We start from the raw sequence: 21381 nt of genomic DNA, 5'->3' as shown, positions 1-21381 counted from the left end.
TACTAGACATTTATACAGTGTTTTTCTGTTATACACAAATCATCATGTATTACAATAAAGGTAAATTTGAGGACTGTCTGTGTATTTTCATTGTTTTATCAATGTTTATTTGCTTCTATATCTCAGTCTCTTCAGCCCAGCAAGTGGGTTTATGAGCTGTAGTAACGAGTGACTCTGGTGTCGGATTACATTACATAACCACCGCCACTGGAAGCTGGAAAGTCAGCCTATCTTCAGCCAATTTCAATCTCTAAAAGGCGTCACTTCTTGGCAGAAAGATACACATACGCGCATGGCACTGTCAAACTAAGTACAAAGCTGGAAATCTATCCTCATCCGCATAACTACTCCGGGCATCATTCTATGACAAACACCGAAGGTTTTATATTGAGTTCAATATAAGAAAACAGAGAGAGGGAGAGAGAGAGACTGCCAGTTCCTTAATGTAGCCATTGCAAAACATTAATTAAGGAACTGGCAGTCTCGCTCTCTCCCTTTTCTTCAATTTAATTATATGTAGCCTAATATTTAAACACTTAGCTATGTGGACAGGGGGGAACAAATGACATGAACCAATTTGAAATATGTAGTTAGGATGTCATAAGGTATTATATAAGACAATGGTAATCTATAAGGTATTTATTCTGTGATTTTCTTCTTTGTCAAATATAAACTCAATGACCAGTTTATTAGGTACACCACCCCTTTTACGAAAATGGTTCGCCCTAATCAAGCTACAAGAAACCTTCCCAGAAACATCCACAGTTGGAGGAGAGCCCCCTGCTCTTAGTAGAGAACAAATACCCTTTCCCCCTCCCCTCAATAAAATCTACACTCTACTTTCCCAAATAACTGTTCTCTATGAGGTAACGATAGAAGTAGCCAATGCCAATGGCCATGCCAATTGGCCAATGCCAATGACACCTGAACTGCACAAACCTCAGCCAGGCTCGGAAATGTGGACTATTCTTGCTAGGAAAAGGTGTATCCTATGGTACGACTGGTGTTCGAGCTACTGCAAAAACAGATTAATTTACCAAGCGATTAAGTTGGATTTAAAAGGCTGTAGTACGATCTGTTAGCTAGCCAGAGTTGTCTGCGTGACCTTCACCTGAACAAACATCAAAAGCTAAATAATTTACCTGCAACATGGTCTTTAAGTACACAACACCTAACCTTACATGTGATTGGAAGGACTAGGACAAAACTGACATAACAGATACATTCAGTAACTGTCAGTGTGGTTAGTAGAAGAGAATTGATCATGTTGGTACCTATTCAATGGCATGATTCATGATCTTGGTGGACACCCATTTTCTCCACATTTCACTCAACCTCTACAAGTTAACTTTCATAAGTGACCAACTGCTTACAACTGCTTCACTCTCATTTCGTCCCTAGAAAATGTGGAGGAAGCTTTGTTTGCATGCTCCCTCACTGCCTCTCAAAGGGCTTTGTTTTGATCTGTCTCCATGTTGTTCAATGGTAGCTGTAATATGATGCCAACATTACATAAGTCAAGCTGGTCCCGATCTCTGGCAGTGGGTTGAGAGTCCTATTAAGAGATATATTATTTTTATACTCCACGGCCATGCCAGCCAGCCCGCCAGCCATCCCACTGCTCAGTGCCAAATTGAGGCCCTACTTGGGCAGAGGTTTATACAGGGACCAACTGAGGGGTAAATGGCATTGCAAGTAGCATGGTGTTAATGTACGCACACACATGCACGGTACACAAACTCCTGACACGTAAAGAGACAGGCGTGCAAATACACACACACACATACTCTCAATGACTCACTCACACGCAGACACATGCCCCCCCCCCCCTCTCCGTTCCCTTCCAAACCACATGGCCTGATCCCATGCTGACGGCTTTACTGTATTGGGCTGATTTATCAACAGGAGCAGAGGACAGGACAGGGTGACTTAAACAGGTTCTTGCCCTAAACAAGCTGCTCTGATCCCACTCGGTGCGTTGACCTTCACATTTTAGCTCCCAACTCAATGGGTTTGGATTATTATCTTACTTACCTGTGAGATTCACATATCCAAATTAACAAGGTGCTAGGTATGAATTAAAGGCACACTCAGTTGCTCCTTGACGGGTAATAAAGAGGTACTAATCTAAGTGAATGTTAACTGGGTAGCGTATTACAATTTAAAATCGTCATATTGCCTAGTCATATTGACATATATACGACACACACACACACTGTCGTATCAACACACTTGCTCTCAGATTATTACTATGCTTAAGACTCCACATTCCTGGATAGACTGGGCTCTTTCAGAGTACTTAAAGTTCCATTTAAAGTTGTGTGTAATGTTAAAACCGAAAGTACCAAAGTCAGACCTGAAGTTGTTCTGTGTACATACAGTAGGACTGGACAGGTGTTTTAGGTTATTCCAGGAAGAAATATAGCGGACACTGTATGCATAGCATTTATTTATAGAAAATGAATCTGCACCTATGAAAGTCCTCTCAGAGTCAGAAACTTAGAAACACAACAGCGACCCCAGTGGCCAGATCTAAGCCAATGGGTGGTAAGCATTGAGTTGTGGCCGGGGATAGAAATTATAATTACAGTGTATGATGGATATGTGGGGTCGCAAGCCAAACAACGCGGCACAGAGCATCCTCTCAGAGTCCATTTTATACAGAACAAACACACAAGATGGAGAATGTTTCATTTGTATATACTGTATATACAGCACTGCAAATACTGTAATACTGTACATATGCTGGCTTTTGACTGGACCATAGATTTCAGTAACGCAGTAAAGGCTGTTGTCTTTTTCATGACCTGTTGTCTTTTTTCATGACCTTGTCTGTGCCAGTCCAAAAATGTAGGTCAACTGTGTATCTGTTTTGGAGTCAAAACGAATGTACGATCCAAGTAGTTGTTGTTGAAGTTGGTATGTTATTAGGCCTAATGTTAGACATAATGTTACTGTACCAAATGTTGTGCCTGTGATTAGTTTCACTTTTTTTTTTTTTATGGAGGCATCAATGATAAATCATATGACACATATATTAGGTTTATATGTACATTATGCAATGGGGCTATTTAGATACATTTAACACATACTCATGACAAAAGTTGCCAATGAAGTGTTGAAGACCCATACTACCTCACTCTGCTGTAACCATGATGAGTTCAATACATTAACATGCACACACACACACACACACACACACACACACACACACACACACACACACACACACACACACACACACACACACACACACACACACACACACACACACACACACACACACACACACACACTAAGGTACTGCTTTACTGGAGAAATAGACAGAACAGAAGTGTGGACAGTCTTCAATGCCTGGGGTTGGATGTCAGCGATTCCTCTATAACCCTAAGCAAAACAATCCATAACCTTAATCAATCTATAACCCCAAGCAAAACAATCCATAACCTTAATCAATCTATAACCCCAAGCAAAACAATCCTCAAACAACAGAGATGTGAGGTTGAATTCCTGGGGTTAGGCTACGTCAACCTACTGTCGAGGAGTGCTAAACATGTTTAAGGTATTAATGATTAGAACCTGCATCAGAAGATAGAGTTATTTCCTGATGCAGTGTTGCCCCTCTGTGGGCTGAAATAGATATAACACCCAGCCTGTGAGATTGAAGTAACTGGGTTGTATAACATATTGTATTCACTGTATTCATTAGGCCACACAGTTTTGCAAAAGAAAACAAAAGATAGTGTTTCTCATTGGACAAGTTTCGGTGGCATTGCAAAGAAATAAGGCAGCATAGATCAATGCAATTGACACCACAGCTGTGGCACCTGGCATAACTTTGTTGTGATATACAGTACAAAACGTTTCAGTAAAAGGCATAAGCTGACGCACACCCAAAAATGAAACTAAAAAGAAAGAAAGAAAGAAAGTCGCACTCTCTAATTTTGCTCCCAAATATGTAATGGGTATAGCAACCATAGTTGCTACAGTATACCCATTAAATGTTAGAATTATGCTCCCATTAAATATTTGGGAGCACAATTAGAATGTGCCACTTTGATTCCTTCTTTCTATACAAAGTGTTTCATACGGTAACAGCATCACGACTGTGTCGTGGGTGTTATATCTGTTTGTTGTACGGTGGAAACTGACCTGTTGAGGTGTTCTCTCACACAAATTGAATCATCTACATTTCATTTCATCTGGTTCATTTAAACTTCAAAAATAATAAACTGAATAATTGTGGAATAATTTATATGGGCCCTATTCCTCTAATTTTACAGGTAGTTTGACTAACTAGTCAAATCAAATCAAACTTTATTTGTCACATGCGCCAAATACAACAAGTGTAGACCTTACCGTGAAATGCTTACTTACAAGCCCTTAACCAACAATGCAGTTCAAGAAGAGTTAAGAAAATATTTACCAAATAGACTAAAGTAAAAAATAATAATAAAAAGTAACACAAGAAGAATAACATTAACGAGGCTATATACAGGGGGTACCGGTACCGAGTCAGTGTGCAGGGGTACAGGTTAGTTGAGGTAATTAACTTGAGTCTGATCTTAACGTCATTGGACATTGTTGATCAAGAATCAATAGACTGTGTCCCTCCACAAACCCCAATACAGTGGTTCGTCCTTTAAAAGTTGCAGCGTACTGCGGCACAGCTTGCATGGTGCCACAGAATTCTATGGAACGTTATTTAAGTGTGAACCACTGGTACCATTAATGCTAGTTAGAGATAGTTTGACCACCAGAGGGCATCTTTGAGAAGCATTTGATAGCCTTCAATAGTGGCTGTACTAGAGAATGCAAGCATGCGGGAGACCGGGGTTCAATTCCCAGACGGGGAGGAAGGAGCAGGCTGTCCTTGTAAATAAGAATTAGTTCTTAACTGATTCCATGTGTGTTATTTCATAGTTGTGATGTCTTCACTATTATTCTACAATGTAGAACATAGTAAAAATAAAGAAAAACCCTGGAATGAGTAGGTGTGTCCAAACTTTTGACTGGTACTTGCTTAATTAATTTGATTATGGTGTTTCTATTCAAAGAAAAACGAAAAACCCTCTGGGTTTCCTTTTAGGATGGAATGGAAAATATGGCGCTGTACAATGTGCCGGTCGGGAGTACAGTACTGGGCTATTTAGTTAAAGAATCCCTGTGTAGTGCGGGCAGGCCAGTCGTGTATAGCGTAACGGACATTTTGGTGACCTTATTTGACCTTTTCTGCTGCTTTTGAGACACGGTTCGATCCCTCCTTGGGGCACTACTTGATTGAGCAAATAAAACACTAAACAATCACAATACAGTAACTATTGGTCACTCTATTATGTTTTATTATTCTAATATGTATTCATTATAGTATTGTGTCTGTTATTAATGATAAACCTCCCTATCTCTCTATTTTTCAGCTTCAGATGACAAAACCTACACACAGTCTAAGGGTTGCAGGTCTGCCAACTTCCTTCTGGTCACACATTGTATTCAGAGAAATATCCAATAAACCAAAGACATTGCTTTAACTGTGAATGTACTTTACTGCAGATATATTCCTCAAATAAAATGGAGCATACATAAAATAAACATTTTATTGCAATTTATTTACATTGGGTCTAGTGTGTGTGTGAGAGGGAGACTGTCACGACTTCCGCCGTAGTCGGTCGCTCTCCTTGTTCGGGCGGCGTTCGGCGTCACCGGCCTTCTAGCCACCGCCGATCCACTTTTCATTTTCCATTTGTTTTGTCTTTGTCTTACACACCTGGTTTCACTCACCCAATTACTTGTTTATTATTTAACCCTCTGTTCCCCATGTTTGTTTGTGAGTGATTGTTCGTTGTACATCGGTCCGTTATTGTGGGCTCGCTATATTGCTTTGTATTTTGTATATTTTTAGTAAAGTACGTTGATTACTCATATCTGCTGTCCTGTGCCTGACTCTCTACACCAGCTACACACAGGACCATTACAGAGACATGTTTTTCAACTTAGAAAAAAGCACACAGATTTTCCTCAAACTGTACACATTAAGCCATAGTCTTTTACAATATTATCAATTACACTTTGATTTGATAGATATTTAGAGTAATTATGTAGATATTGAGAATGGATATGAAGGAGTAGATATTTCCAATCCTAAAATAAAATGGAGCAAACTTTAAATAAACAAGTAATCACAACGTATTTACATTCTGGAAAATGTGTCAGTGCATTTTGTTTTATTTTTCCTTGTCAGCCACCCATCACCCATCTCTTTGTCAGTCTCGATAGGCCCAGTGTATACACTTCTGGGTGAGGCTGTCAGGCAGTGGTGGAGTGCATGGCAGATCTGAAAGAGAGATGCACAAAGAGACAGTAAGTATACAGCTCAACAACATGTCTGTGTGTACATCTGTTGGTGTGAGTGAGCATATGCAATATAATTCTGAATTACCAGTATCCATCTGGGTATCCTCAAAAGTTTCTCCCTTCACGGCCAGTGTAGTAGGAACTGGTGCAGCCGGTAAAATAAATACCACATCAGAGGACTGCTGTGACTGCAGCTGAACTGCTGGGGGTGGCAGATCTAAAAGAGAGAGGCACAATTGTCTTAAGTGACAATAATCATACAACTAAATAGACTGAATGAGTGTAAGGCCTAGATTCAATCAGATCAAGCGTTAACCGGCGATAGCCGACACCCGCATAGCTGATGTTTTGGCGGTGTCTGAGGTTTAACTGCTTTGGATCTGTCAAATCAGTAAGCAGCAGCTCTTGATCATTGTCATAAAACTACACCCGTCCTTCTCTCGTTACAAGTTCAGAACGAGAAAGTGTAGGTTATATAGACATAATGCAGCTCAAATTCAAAACCATTCAACTAAATTATGAGGATTTCTATCAGCCTAATCGAGGTGTAGATTACATCTCCAATTGCAGTGTTCTAACTTGTAAACAGGGCTGCATGAGATTTCTGTTAATGCGACTCCGTGCAGCCAATGGCAATGTCCGCTTTAGGTATAATGCCAGGAGTCACTTGTGAATTTGACGGCTCTAACACAGTTCCACCTCAGACACCGCCAAAACAACCGCTATGTGGATGTCGGCTAAAGCGGACGTGATTGAATAGAGCCCCAACTGAGGGAGAGTGCATGTGTGTATACATGCATGTGATAATTACCTGTATCACCTGTCGTGGCCGGTGTATCAGATGCAGACGACTGCAGCTGTGAAGACTGTGGTTGAGCTAATAGGGGTGTCAGATCTAAAAGAGAGAGGAACAATTTTCTTAAGTTAAAATAATTCTACAACAAAACAGAGTGAGGGAGTGTGTATACATGTGTTTGATAATTACCTGGACCACATCACACTGCTTCAGGTCGACAAGCCTCTGAAAGTTCCAACGTGCCACTCCAGGCCTGGAACAGCTTGGTGCAAAGACAGTTACCTGTCACCCACCGAGCAGGTTGGCAGATCTGAAAAATGGGCACAATATAATTTTAATGACAACACCTTGACTTCACACTAACCTAAACAGAACAGACTATGGGAGGCGCACAGTAGTACATAGAGCCATGACTACATGGAACTCTATTCCACATCAAGTAACTCGCGCAAGCAGTAAAATTAGATTTAAAAAACAGATAAAAATACACCTTATGGAACAGCGGGGACTGTGAAGAGACACATGCATACACACAATAACATACACTGTACACTGTACACACGGATTTTGTGTCGTAGATATGTGGTAGTAGAGTAGTGGCCTTAATGTGTCGTGAAAGTATGGTAATGTTTTCAAAATTTTATAACTGCCTTAATTTTGCAGGACCCGAAGAAGAGTAACTGCTAATGGGGATCCATAATAAATACAATACAACAAATTAATTAAGTTTGTGTGTGTGTGTGTGTGTACGTGGCAACCCACGCAGCAGACATAATTTCTATTATGATTTCAAATTATATTTTTATTACTGTGTTTTGTGTCGCACCTGCAGGGTTGAAATATGCTTCTCTCTCTGTTTACTATGGGGCTATCCTCAGATAATAGCATCGTTTGCTTTCGCCGAAATGCCTATTTGAATTCTGACATGTTGGCTGGATTCACAACCAGTGTAGCTTTAATTTGGTATCTTTCATGTGTGATTTAATGAAAGTTAGATTTTTATAGTAATTTATTTGAATATGGCGCTCTGCATTTTCTCTGGCTTTTGGCCAAGTGAGACAGTAGCGTCCCGCCTAAACTCAGATTTTTGGATATAAATATGAACTTTACCGAAGAAAACATACATGTATTGTGTAACATGAAGTCCTATGAGTGTCATCTGATGAAGATCATCAAAGGTTAGTGATTCATTTTATCTCTATGTCTGCTTTTTGTTACTCCTCTCTTTGTCTGGAAAAATGGCTGTGTTTTTCTGTGGCTATGTACTGACCTAACATAATAGTTTGGTGTGCTTTCGCCGTAAATCCTTTTTGAAATCAGACATGTTGGCTGGATTCACAACAAGTGTAGCTTTAATTTGGTGTCTTTCATGTGTGATATCATGAAAGTTTGATTTTATTAGTAATTTATTTGACTTTGGCGCTCTGCATTTTTAGTGGCTTTTGGCCAAGTGGGATGTTAGCGTCCCACATATCCCAGAGAAGTTAATGCAGCTGGTGGCCACACCAGATACTGAATGTTACTTTTGATTTTGACCCCCCCTTTGTTCAGGGACACATTATTCCATTTCTGTTAGTCACATGTCTGTGGAACTTGTTCAGTTTATGTCTCAGTTGTTGAATCTGGTTATGTTCATACAAATATTTACACATTTGAAGTTTGCTGAAAATAAACGCAGTTCACAGTGAGAGGACATTTCTTTTTTTGCTGAGTTTATATGCTTCTACTCATGTCAGTAACTCTAAATATGACATTGAGTTGTCTTACATTTTCTTGATAGGAAGTTGTACATTAAGCCAACACTTTTTGCTGGTCTTTCCGGCTGGAACCAGGGGGCTTCAAGTTTGGGAATGGAGGGCCTAGAGAATTGGAATATTAACAATAGTGTCCACATTTATGAATTATTTAAATTCAATATGGGTTAGCTGTGTATCTCATCTGATTGAGAATTTCTGATGATATACTGTATACGTCTATTTTCTTTTGAAAATCTGCCACCAAACCACACAATTCTATCTAGTGAGAGTGCACACAACCCATTAGCTTATTTTACCAAGTCAAAAATAACATAATTTTGTCAAGGGACAACAATGCTAGCCTACTGCACCCATATCAACCAACTTGCCAACAAGTAGTGACAACGCTATATCGTTGTCATTCAGTAATACTGTAATGTTACTGTAGCCTACTGTACATCACATTATTATCCACCTAGCTAGCTAGTGATAGCTTAGCTAGCTCCAAAGAAACAACCAATGAATGACAACAGGCTTTTTAACAAAATATATATCTATCTAGCTTGTGTGATTGCATGTAAAACAACTTTACAGATGATTAACGGACGCTAACCCCATTCCGTACAAATGTGCGCAACCGCGACATTCAAACGAGGCTGCAAAGAAAACTAATGGGACTGTAGCGACTGTGTTGACATCAAAATCTGGGGTGTGAACTGCGTTTCTATTCAAGTGTTGATTGACATGGTAATGGCTCTATAGTATTGGAGAAAAGTTGAAAAAACTGACCCCTCCGACGATGTACATTACATCGTGACGTGTCATGGCGTAATGTACAGCACACATAAAGCAACTAATTCTGTCTTACAGCCTCTCTCCACCAGGTGTAGCACTTCTCTCACCGTTTAAAAACAAGAAAGGGACAGGGACAGGGTAAGGGGGGAATACCTAGTCATTTTTTGCGTCATCACTGCAAGCTATCATGACTCTCAAAAGCCGATTCAAATTCGACACACACCTTCAAATAGGAATGTAATGACACATTATATAAACTCTTTATAGTGTTTTATTTACATTTTAGAGGCGATAAGGTGATAAGTTGGACAGATCGAGTGAAAAAAGCCTATTCCCCCTACAACATCTCTCCTTCTCACAATCACTTAATACAGAGCTAACACACCTCAGTTGAAACTGTTGTTAAAAAATACAACTTAGACTATAGACAATTAACAGGCAGCGTTTGTTAACTGTTCTGTTGCGTAACGATCACGTTTTGGAACAGTGAGTGCATTCTGACATCACGTGCATAAAAAAACTCAAGCTGGGGCGACCGTTAGAGATATTCGGAACTCATGTATGAAAAGGTTAAATGTCTATTATTTTAAGATTAACATGTAATGTGCTGAATTTATAAAATACATCAGCCAATTCAGAAGGGAAGAGAAACTTTGGAGGGAGCTTCCTTTTTTAAGGTAGCTCTCGAGACTAGAGTCTCTTTATGGGATCAACTTTCACAATAACTGGGCTTACACTGTCTATCAGTCCCCTATAGATGGAGAGCTCTGTCCATACTAAGTCTACCTAGCAAGTTAAACTCCAGTAACCCATTATACTTTCATACATTTTTACTTTATCAAATTTTGTAACCCATTATACTATTAATTTCTCTTAATACATTTTACACCACTTACGTACATCTACGTGTTGGTGTACAAGTTGTGTATATATATATATTTTTTATTTTCTATTGTTACTTCATCAGATCTCTAGTAACCCATTATACTCAATATTATGTTACTTCATCTCTAATAACCCATTATACATGTGTGTTACATCACAAATTCCTCCTCTACACCATAGTTCTATTCATTTAGAGGTTTAAATATTCACTAGTGTTCCATTTAACAGCATATTCGGAAATAGTTCTCTCTTCTTTCATCTCTCCATACAGAATCCCTATATAACGTTATAAATCTCAGGTATTCACATCCACCCCACCAGCAACGATCACAGCGCAGCATCCCGAGAGGTACACATATAGTTTTCACGAAGAGTTGGCATCAATGAACATTGTTACAGCCCTTATCCATCTCAGCTGTTACCCTCTCAAACTTTTCAATGGCTTCTCCTGTCAGTGCTCACTACCTGTAGATCAACAGGCAGTGGTGGACAGAACCCCTAGATAAGGTTATAGATCTAAACGTTATAGATCTAGATCCCTTACATACTGCTTACAGACATGTTGCATAGGTATAGTTCATAGAGTTGGTTCCGGCATGTGTCTGGCACCGTTTTCCATCTTAACTTATAGAACATATTCTGGTTATGTGCCCCCCCTCCCATATCTTTACCAAGCACGGGCAGGAACCAAGGATTATTTATGACACTAAAACAAGATTAACATTTGCAAGACTGTCACTTCACAAGATAGCATTTTCCATCAGAGGATTCAGAAGAAAGACAACACCAAGGTAGGCCTGACCCTGACCAAGGACTGATGCTCTGCTCCTGCCATCTAACATTATCTTCAACTCACAAGAACAGTGAACCACTAAAGTACTCCTGTAATACTATGTTTGAGATGACATGTTCGGGACCACATATTTCCCATAATTTGATTCAGATAATATTTGTGTCTAAGTTGATTGCAGCTAATAAATAATGCTAAAAAGACTTGTGGTCGATGTTAGCCTGTAGATTGACTGGAACCAGTCTACGCCGGCCCTACACAACTGGATCAGAGGAAAGTGCCTGGCGCCCGAGTGGAGGTTGATGGACAGGTAAGAATATTGCCACGGTCTCACCTGTCCAGTTCAGTGACAACAGTGCAGATGAGGTAAAGAAGAAAAGGAAAGGAGGCCACTATCTAAACCTCAACTAAATCTTGTAATAAATGTAAAAAATTAGCGGGTTGAGGAAACTAAACAGAGTTACCCTGGATTGTAAACTGTCATGGTCAAAACATATTGATATAACAGTAGCTAAGATGGGGAGAAGTATGTCCATGATAAGGGGCTGCTCTACCTGCTTGACAGCACTGTCAACAAGGCAGGTCCTACAGGCCCTAGTTTGCTCGCACCTGGACTACTGTTCAGTCGTGTGGTCAGGTGGCACAAAAAAGGACATAGGAAAAGTGCAATTGGTTCAGAACAGGGCAACACGGCTGGCCCTTGGATGTACACAGAGAGCTAATATTAATAATATCAACGTCAATCTCTCCTGGCTCAAAGTGGAGGAGAGATTGACTTCATCACTGCTTGTATTCATGAGAGGTATTGACATGTTGAATGCACCGAGCTGTCTGTTTGAACTACTGGCGCACAGCTCGGACACCCATGCATACCCCACAAGACATGCCACACAGTCCCCAAGTCCAGAACAGACTATGGAAGGCACACAGTACTACATAGAGCCATGACTACATGGAACTCTATTCCACATCAAGTAACTCATGCAAGCCGTAAAATTTGATTTAAAAAAACCTTATGGAACAGCGGGGACTGTGAAGCAACACAAACATAGGCACAGACACATGTATACACACACACGATAACATACGCACTATACACACACGTACACATGGATTTTGAACTGTATATATGCGGTAGTGGTGGAGTAGGGGCCTGATGGCACACAGTCTGAATGTATTGTAATGTTTTAATTGTATAAACTGCCTTCATTTAGCCTTGGTAGCATCTAATGTGGATCCATAATAAATACAAACACAAATTGAGATGCACTCAAAAGGCTGATTCCACTGTGGTGTCTCCTACTGTCTCCCTTCTAGAAAGTGACGTTCTACGGCTCCACTCTGGTTGACAATGGCTGCTAACGGACAACCCCTGGAGATCCCTGGTGTCAGTCGACCCGGTCTGGTCACTAAGGCAGGCCTGGTGCAGTTTGGACACGACGGCAGGACGGTAAGTCGCCTAACGTTATACAAATGTTATTTAGACATACATTTTATTACCAGGGTTTCTACCACAGAATCTTTTTTTTAAGCCTTTCAACATTTTTCTTTGGCCCTATGCTTTGGAAGAAGAAACCCTGTTTATTTTTGCAAATACAAAATTAACTTCAAAATCTTTCTGAAGGCATTTGTTTCTAACTTTTTGGATTTAAACATAGGCCTATGTAACATCCCTGCATGTAGACATGCTGTACTACCTGGCCTTGAGGTCAGGACTATCATGGCATAGTTTCAGTGGTGTTCATTCCCTGCAATCTCTCGGGGACTGGTTCCCGCACCGATTCTGGCCGTTCCCCCTCATTGGCAGGAGAAATAACTTTGGATGTTTTCCAGTCGAACGTTAGGCCTGCGCTGAAAAGCTCTCTGTGAGGTGTTATGTATTCAGTAGGAGCAACTGAGAGAAAGAGTCAGGGGATAGAGGGAATGTTTCAGAGATTGAGTCAAGGAAGTTAAGAAAGATTGGGGCCAGTGAGTGAGAGTTTGTTAGTGTTGCATCAGTTTATGGGAAATGTGTTGAAAGAGAATTTTGGGGACAGAGGGCCGCATCACAAAGGCTTGGAGATTAGGCTCTGTGTGTGTGTGTGTGTGTGTGTGTGTGTGTGTGTGTGTGTGTGTGTGTGTGTGTGTGTGTGTGTGTGTGTGTGTGTGTGTGTGTGTGTGTGTGTGTGTGTGTGTGTGTGTGTGTGTGTGGAAGCAGGGAAATTGGGCCGGGTCCCGCCGGGTCCAAGACCCGGCACCTTTGGTTATTTGAATTATCTAAGGAAAGATTGTTGTCCACATTTTATTTTTCAACAGCCAACAACACAAGAAGCAACAGCAAAATCAGACAACCCCATAGTAGAATAGTTTACACATTCAATTGTTCAGCATATCAAATTGCGAGTACCGCACAGGGAGAGAAATATGCATGTCATACTACACTGAACAAAAATATTAACGCAACATGCAACAATTTCAACGATTTTACTGAGTTACAGTTCATATAAGGAAATCAGTCAATTGAAATTAATTAAGCCCTAATCTATGGATTTCACATGACTGGGAATACAGATATGCATCTGGTCACAAATGCCTTAAAAAAAAAAAGTTAGGGGCGTGGATCAGAAAACCAGTCAGTGTCTGGTGTGACCACCATTTGCCTCATGTAGCAAGACATCTCCTTCGCATAGAGTTGATCAGGCTGTTGATTGTTGTCCCACTTTTCTTCAACGGCTGTGCGAAGTTGCTGGATATTGGCGGGAACTGGAACACGATGTCGTACTCGTTGGCTCAGAGCATCCCAAGCATACTCAATGGGTGACATGTCTGGTGAGTATGAAGGCCATGGAAGAACTGGAATATTTACAGCTTCCAGGAATTGTGTACAGATCCTTGCGACATGGAGCCATGCATTATCATGCTGAAACATGAGGTGATGGCGGCGGATGAATGGCACGACAATGGGCCTCAGGATCTCATCACAGTATCTATGTGTATTCAAATTGCCATCGATAAAATGCAATACTGTTCGTTGTCCGTAGCTTATGCCTGCCCATACCATAACCCCCCGCCACCATGGGGCACTCTGTTCACAATGTTGACATCAGAAAACCGCTCGCCCACACAACGCCATACACTGTCCGCTATCTTCCCAGTACAGTTGAAACCGGGATTCATCTGTGAAAAGCACACTTCTCCAGCGTGCCAGTGGCCATTGAAGGTGAGCATTTGCCCACTGAAGTCGATTACAACGCCGAACTGCAGTCAGGTCAAGACCCTGGTGAGGATGACAAGCACGCAGATGAGCTCCCCTGAGACAGTTTCCGACAGTTTGTGCAGAAACTGGTTGTACAAACCCACAGTTTCATTAGCTGTCCGGGTGGCTCGTCTCAGAACATCCCGCAGGTGAAGAAGCCGGATTAGGTCCTTGGCTGGCGTAGTCTGCAGTTGTGAGGTCAGTTGGACGTACTACCAAATTCTCTAAAATGACGTTGGAGGCGGCTTATGGTAGCGTGGCATTGTGTTTAGTAACAAATCTGCACATTTTAGAGTGCCATTTTATTGTCCCCAGCACAAGGTGCACCCGTGTAATGATCATGTTGTTTAATCAGCTTCTTGATATGCTGCACCTGTCAGGTGGATGGATTATCTTGGCAAAGGAGAAATGCTCACTAACAGGGAGTAAACAAATTTGTGCACAAAATTTGAGAGAAATACACTTGTGCATATTCATTTTTTATTTTGTTTTATTTTTTACCTTTATTTAAGCACTGAGACCACATTTATTTCGCAGATGCATGAACACATCAATAAACCACAATTATACTATACATATCTTGTATACACCTCAATTACACAATGCATGAAAAGCAAACTAAAACACAAAAAGCAAAACACAATCATATGAAACACACACATCCGCCTGAATTGCCCAACATGAGTATTAAGACTAGCTGTATTTTTGAGATATGCTATTGAGCTGCAAACCACACAGGGTTTATATGCATATGTGATGTATCCAAGCCCAGAATGAGTGCTGCAACAAAGGGGTTTATTTGCCCAATCTGGTCTAAGAGGAGTTTTGACCCAAGTCTACTACACATGGTCTCGGTCTAGATAGGGGAAATACACTATTCTTCTCTACCACTCTTTGAAAGATGGGCTTTTCTGGCCTCTACTGGTCATATAACTGTAGTACAAGTGGAGCTAAATTCAATGATTATTTTATCTTTATTTAACTAGGTAAGTCAGTTAAGAACAAATTCTTATTTACAATGACGGCCTACCCCGTCCAAACCCTAATTGTGCACCGCCCTATGGGACTCCCAATCACGGGCAGTTGTGATACACCCTGGAATCAAACCAGGGTCTGTAGTGATGCCTCAAGCACTGAGATGCAATGCCTTAGACCGCTGCGCTACTCGGGAACCTACAAATTACGGGGACCTCCTTCCCGTATACAAACTTCACGTGACTCATTGTAAAAACGAGGAGAATCTAGTCGTGTTCATTAGGCACAAAACTGAAGAAAATGTACTAAAAAGGAGGGACTACCTAGTCTTGTTCAATAAGAAATGCTAATTTGTTTTCAACTCTACTGATGGTTTTGTCAAAAATAAAATTGTGTTATATAGCTTATGTGCCCACTCTGGTCTTGGCACGTGTACTCTAGCCAACAGCTTGCAGATACAGTGCAGGTAGGCTTTCCTACATGATGAGATTAGTATGGACAAAAGAGCGAGATTACCTTGATTTGTCAAACAGCCAAGCATCGATCATCATGTGACCAGAATAAGAGTTTAAGACGGTCTATATTTCTTGGAACTGATCAAGCTCATCACCGTGCACTTTCACCAGTCGCAGTGGGAGGACCACACAACATATCATCTTGTGACTTTTACTTCGATATTTGAGCATAAAGGCGTTTCCAGCTCCATTTGTTGCATAATTTATTTTACCGACACAAAAAGATCCCACTCTGTATAGCATGTGTTGACATTTGGAAAGTTAACTGTACCGACAAATTAGCTGCTTCCATCAGGGCTGTCGTGACATTTTTTCCCCGACGGACTTTACTCGCTTAAAAAGATTGGATGGAGAACCACATACAGTGCCGTGAAAAAGTATTTGACCCCTTTCTGATTTTTGGGGGGGGGACTGAATGTTATCAGATCTTCAGCCAAAACATAATATTAGATAAAGGGAACCAGAATTTACAAATAAGTATATATTTGTTGTGTTATTAATAAAGGTATGCAACACCCAATTCCCCTGTGTGAAAAAGTAATTGTCCCCTTACACTCAATAACTGGTTGTTATAGACTTGTGTGTTTTGGATTAAATTCAGCTCTGTATCAGAGAATTCTACAGGAGAATGTCAGGCCATCCGTCTGTGAGCTGAAGCTGAAACGCAGCTGGGTCATGCAGCAAGACAATGATCTAAAACACACAATCAAGTCTGCATGAAAATGGCTAAAAAGCAACACATTTAAAGTTAAATCCAGACCTAATCCCAATTGAGAGGTTGTGGCAGGACTTGAACGAGCAGTTCATGTTTGAAAATCCACAAATGTCACTGAGTTAAAGCAGTTCTGCATGGAAGAGTGGGCCAGAATTCCTCCACAGCGACGTGAGAGACTGATCAACTAACAGGAAGCGTTTGGTTGGAGTCATTGCAGTTAAAGGTGAGTTATTGAGTGTAAGGGAGCAATTACTTTCTCACACAGGAGCATTGGGTGTTACATAACTTTATGAAATACACTACATGGCACAAATGTATGTGGACACCTGCACGTCGAACATCTCATTCCAAAATCATGGACATTTGCTGCTATAACAGCCTCCACTCTTCTGAGAAGGTTTTCCACTAGATGTTGGAACATTGCTGTAGGGACTTGCTTCCATTTAGCCACAAGAGCATTAGTGAGGTCAGGCACTGATGTTTGGCGATTAGGCCTGGCTCGCAGTCGGTGTTCCAATTCATCCCAAAGGTGTTCGATGGGGTTGAGCTTAGGGCTCTGTGCAGGCCAGTCAAGTTCTTCCACACCATGTCGACAAACCATTTCTGTATGGACCTTGCTTTGCGCACGGGGGCAGTGTCATGCTGAAACAGGAAAGGGCCTTCCCCAAACTGTTGCCGCAAAGTTGGAGGCACAGAATCATATAGAATGTAATTGTATGCTGTAGCGTTAAGATTTCCCTTCACTGGAACTAAGAGGCCTAGTCCGAACCATGAAAAACAGCTCCAGACCACTATTCCTCCTACACCAAACTTCACAGCTGGTACTATGCATTGGGGCAGGTAGCGTTCTCCTGGCATCTGCCAAACCAAGATTTGTCCATTGGACTGCCAGATGGTGAAGGGTGATTTATCACTCCAAAGAACGCGTTTCCACTGCTCCAGAGTCCAATGGCGGCGAGCTTTACACCACTCCAGACGACGATTGGCATTGCGCATGGTGATCTTAGGCTTGTGTGCGGCTGTTTGGCCATGGAAACCCATTTCATGAAGCTCCCGACGAACGGTTCTTGTGCTGACGTTTTTTTCCAGAAGCAGTTTGGAACTCAGTAGTGAGTGTTGCAACCAAGGACAGACGATTTTTACACACTTCAGCACTCGGCGGGCCCGTTCTGTGAGCTTGTGTGGCCTACCACTTCGCGGCTGAGCCATTGTTGCTCCGTTCCCACTTCACAAGAACAGCACTTACAGGGCAGCTATGACGGTGCCACGTTGAAAGTCACTGGGCTCTTCAGTACGGGATTTTTATTAACCTGTCAGCAACAGGTGTGGCTGAAATAGCCGAATTCACTCACATACTTTTGTATATATAAAATTGTTCAATCAGGTTCCTGTCATCTAATATCAGATTTTGGTTGAAGATCTGATAACATTCAGTATCCAAAATATGTATAAGTAGAGAAAATTGGAAATGGGGCAAATACTTTTTCACAACACTGTACAGACAACCAACCACATAGGCTACATGCTTTCTAGAAATACCCTCCCATTTATGAATTTTGGCAAAGATAGGAGCTTCGCCCTCAAACTTTTCTTACTCTGTGGACAGATTATGCTTCCTTTTTTCCTTCAATAACACAATTCAATTGTCCTTATCATGACTGCCAGACTAAAACGTCTGTGTCACCAAAGGCATCAGGGAAAGGACAGTAACGTCAAAGGCCCAGGACAATCGGACCACAGGCCACTGTCCTATGCACTTGCAGCTCTCCCATCTGACTGAAGCTTTCGCCACAGTCATGGCATCGGTACGGGTTCTCCTTGTGAGTCCTCCTCAAATGTCCTTTCATATGAGCGTCCTGCCTGAACGCTTTCCCGCAGACTGGGCAGACAAACGGTTTCTCTCCTGTGTGAACTCGGATATGCTCGTTCAGATGACTCTTCACTTTGAAACCTTTCCCACAAAGGTGACAGCTGTGTGGTCTCTCCCCTGTATGAGTCGTCATGTGGTCTCCCAGACCCTTCCTTGCTGGGAACCCCTTTCCACAGACATGGCATCGAAATCGTTCGTATGAGGCGCGTCTCTTCATAAATTCAGACAGTGTTCCTATATGCCTAAACGGTCGCCCTCTCTTTGTTTTCCGTGGCAGAGGGGTCATGTTTTCACTCGGAGCTGCAGAACAGTGTGCGTTTACTGCAACCAGGAACTGTGGGTCACTCGTTGGTACTCCGTAGCCCTCTCCATCAGGTTCTGTTTTCATATGTTCCACTAGGGTACTCGACAGATTATTAATCTCATTGTCCTCCACAATCTGGGTTTTAAAAAGGTGCGAGGGCCAAGGGTCCTGGTCAAACCCACTTTTCACACAAGGAGGAGTGAACACAAACTCTATGTTATGACTATGAGACTCAGGCCCTTGCAATTGCTCTTCTACCAGTCTCGTCCTGAAGTCCTGTTCCACTGTACTTTGTGCGGGCTCTGAACTTTCTTGCCGCAGACTGAGGCCCCTCATCTCCTCTTCTTCTGAGACATGCTGCCTAGGTTCTGGAGGGAAGGAAAGGGAAATAAATGTTAGTCAACAGAGAGCCATATTAATATATCTTACTGAGACTAGCGGAGTAAAAAAATCATTATCAGCTTCAATTCAGTTGGCGCATAAAAGCACTTTGTCAGGCCAAATACAGTATCACACACTCCTTTCTTGAAACATTTATATATTTTCCCCTATTGAAAAGTGGGATTCATAGTTTACTGGTAACATTACTATCCTTTACTTTCATTGAAAAATATCACTCAAACTTTGTTCGAATTCCCTTGACTTGCTGGTAGAGTGGGGGAAATTGTTGTCAGAATCGTTGGAGGCACAGAATCGTCTAGAATGTCATTGCATGCTGTAGCATTAAGATTTGCCTTCACTGGAACTAAAAGGCCTAGCCCAAACCATGAAAAACAGCCCCAGACCATTATTCCTCCTCCACCAAACTTTACAGTTGGCACTATGCATTGGGGCAGGTAGCATTTCCCTGGCATCTGCCAGATGGTGAAGCGCGATTCATCACTCCAGAGAGTCCAATGGCGGCGAGTTGAACACCACTGATCTTAGGCTTGTGTTCGGCTTTTCGGCCATGGCATGGTAACCCACTTCATGAAGCTCCCGACGAACAGTTCTTGTGCTGACGTTGCTTCCAGAGGCAGTTTGGAACTTGGTGGTGAGTGTTGCAACCGAGGACAGACGATGTTTATGTGCTTCGCACTTCAGCGGTCCCATTCTGTGAGCTTGTGTGACCTACCACTTCGCGGCTGAGATGTTGTTGCTCCTAGACGTTTCCAGTTCACAATGAGAGCACAGTTGACCGGGGCAGCTCTAGCAGGGCAGAAATTTGACGATCTGACATGTTGGAAAGGTGGCATCCATAACTAGGCAAGTCGGCTACATTGGCCTAGCCAATGGCTGACTTAGTTAGCTAAATGTATCTCCCCAGAGACCACCAAAGAAAAATCCTGATTCAAACTTTTCTCGTCGGTTAACCCTTTCCTTTCTAACAAAAACTGAAAAGATTCAAAAAACATAATTGATAATAATTATTATTATTTTATAATTCCTTAGCCTTTCTCTGAAAGCATAGCAGGCCCTCATTGTTCCCCACTGTGTTTGGGTTAGTAAACATTTGTAGAGTGGCTCTATTTGCCCTCAGCATGCATTTGTTTGACCATTCTTAGTGTCTAAAGAACCCATATGTTCTTCTGAAATATTAATATAAATACTAAACATTTTGAACTCTTATTATGGTGACGATTTTACAAAATTAGTCATGGTCTTTAATTGGACTCGCATTTTTCTGGTCTCGGTCTTGACTCGGACCTCTCGTCCCCACCCAGTCTCGGTATGGACTAGATTCGCTCCGGTCTTGAATCGTTCTCGCTTTAGGTGGTCTCGAACACAAAACTGTCCACAGATATTGGGTTCTAGCAAGTTGATTAACAGGTGACAAGAGAAGTGACACACACTGTGGGCTTGCAGTGCGCGGAACGTCAAGCGAGGGCAGTGAAAGAGAGTAGGCTACAAGCCAGTCAAACAGTAAGTTGAAGTAGTCGTCGTTACAAACCTGCTCTATGTAACTTGATTTGTGGTTTAACGACCAAATCTAACAGCTTCTGTAACCGTTTGCTCTCCTCCTTCGAACGGGAGATTTCTTCTTGATACTCTACTATCGTATTTTCAACTACTCCAAATATCTCTACAGCAGCCGCTATCAATCGCTCACGCAGAAACACATTGAGCAATTGTATTTTTGACATGTTGGGAATGCACTGTCGCTAGTATTTTAGTATAAATTTAAAGCTTTTTGGAAACCCTTGTTAAATGTGCCTGCCAGGAAGTAAACACTGCTCGCTATACTTTTTTTTACAGTGCGTGCGCGGCAACACAATACCGCACTACCGCCGCCTGTTGTCCGGAGTGGAAACAAAGGTTGACAATATGCTGACGTTTTTCAACCTATATTTTTGGTTCACATGTGAGAAGAGACAGACATAACTCTCAAATGGCTGTTTCTTCCAAAAACACTTTCCAGACTGGAACTTGGGCTG

General features: G+C 41.7%; 1 protein-coding gene and 1 long non-coding RNA gene across 2 annotated transcripts; both read right to left on the bottom strand.

Moving 5' to 3' along the window:
• Positions 1 to 6302: 6302 nt before the first annotated feature.
• On the bottom strand, positions 6303 to 7352 carry LOC120026411. Its single transcript, XR_005473086.1, has 3 exons — positions 7337 to 7352; positions 7163 to 7246; positions 6303 to 6331 (listed from the first exon to the last, which is right to left on the bottom strand). It is a non-coding gene; the product is annotated as an uncharacterized LOC120026411 (long non-coding RNA).
• Positions 7353 to 17920: 10568 nt separating this feature from the next.
• Positions 17921 to 21172, bottom strand: LOC120026401 (chorion transcription factor Cf2-like). The gene is made up of 2 exons (XM_038971264.1): positions 20898 to 21172; positions 17921 to 19335 (listed from the first exon to the last, which is right to left on the bottom strand). Exons 1-2 carry the CDS (start codon positions 21088 to 21090, stop codon positions 18506 to 18508), a joined length of 1023 nt encoding a protein of 340 aa, XP_038827192.1. The 5' UTR covers positions 21091 to 21172; the 3' UTR covers positions 17921 to 18505.
• Positions 21173 to 21381: the final 209 nt, after the last annotated feature.

Source organism: Salvelinus namaycush, chromosome 2 (genome assembly GCF_016432855.1).
Source record: "Salvelinus namaycush isolate Seneca chromosome 2, SaNama_1.0, whole genome shotgun sequence".
NCBI lineage: Eukaryota > Metazoa > Chordata > Actinopteri > Salmoniformes > Salmonidae > Salvelinus > Salvelinus namaycush.
The sequence above is the reverse complement of the archived record's forward strand: the minus strand, read 5'-3'. Positions and strand labels throughout refer to the sequence as shown.

Bases quoted from the DNA above. Each gene is read 5' to 3' on its own strand.
- LOC120026401 (XM_038971264.1), bottom strand. From the start codon at position 21,090: ATGTCAAAAATACAATTGCTCAATGTGTTTCTGCGTGAGCGATTGATA. The intron at 19,336-20,897 runs GTTTGTAACGAC...CCTTCCCTCCAG, and splicing joins AATCAAGTTACATAGAGCAG to AACCTAGGCAGCATGTCTCA.